This window comes from Nothoprocta perdicaria, unplaced genomic scaffold (assembly GCF_003342845.1).
Source record: "Nothoprocta perdicaria isolate Ctin4 unplaced genomic scaffold, notPer1 scaffold_75, whole genome shotgun sequence".
NCBI classification, from domain to species: domain Eukaryota; kingdom Metazoa; phylum Chordata; class Aves; order Tinamiformes; family Tinamidae; genus Nothoprocta; species Nothoprocta perdicaria.
In genome coordinates this window covers 2,743,746-2,744,306 of record NW_020456032.1, presented here as the reverse complement: position 1 = coordinate 2,744,306, position 561 = coordinate 2,743,746, and the positions used below count along the sequence as shown (strand labels likewise).

The 561-nt window shown below is 62.9% G+C and overlaps 1 protein-coding gene across 1 annotated transcript in view; it reads right to left on the bottom strand.

The window, feature by feature from the left end:
• LOC112957674 (protein shisa-6-like) overlaps window positions 1-207 on the bottom strand; it is a 51,493-nt gene extending 51,286 nt beyond the window's left edge. The window contains exon 1 of the mRNA XM_026051402.1: window positions 97-207. Within this exon, the coding sequence (XP_025907187.1) occupies window positions 97-207 (111 nt within the window). The remainder of the gene's footprint in view (window positions 1-96) is intronic.
• Between the last annotated feature and the right edge of the window lie 354 nt (window positions 208-561).

Below are 561 nucleotides of genomic sequence, written 5' to 3'. Positions count from 1 at the left end.
CGCGGGGCCCGGCGCCGAGCAGGGGCGGGCGCCGCGCGGAGCCGCGCCGCGCGCTCCGGATTAGACCCGCCCTCCGCTGCCGGCATCGCTCCTTACATCACTCCGGAGCCTCGTCACCGCTCCGCGGGCACGCCGGGTCGGGCCGGGCCGTGSGCCCCCCGCCCGGTACCCCTCGATCCTCGCCCGGGGCAGCACGCAGCGGGCCATATGGGCCCTGTGGGTCTGCGCGGGGTTATAGACCCCCCCATGGGCAYGGGTGAGATGGGGTTCGTGGGGGTCTGGTGCCTACAGATGGGTGCGGGAGGTCCCTAGGGATTCGTGTGGTCTGTGGTTCCTGTAGATACCTATGGAGTCTGATCCTTAAGGGGGTGCTCAGGGAATGTCATCTCTCCAGTTCAGTAACCTGTATGGTCCCTGTAAGGGACTGTAAGGAAATAGCTCCTACAAGGCCATATAGGGGGAATGGTACCTGTAGGTGTGTACGGTGGAGCTGGTGCCTATAGATATGTGCAGTATGTATTTGGTYATGGTCCCTATTAACTATGTGCAGTGAATTTATCC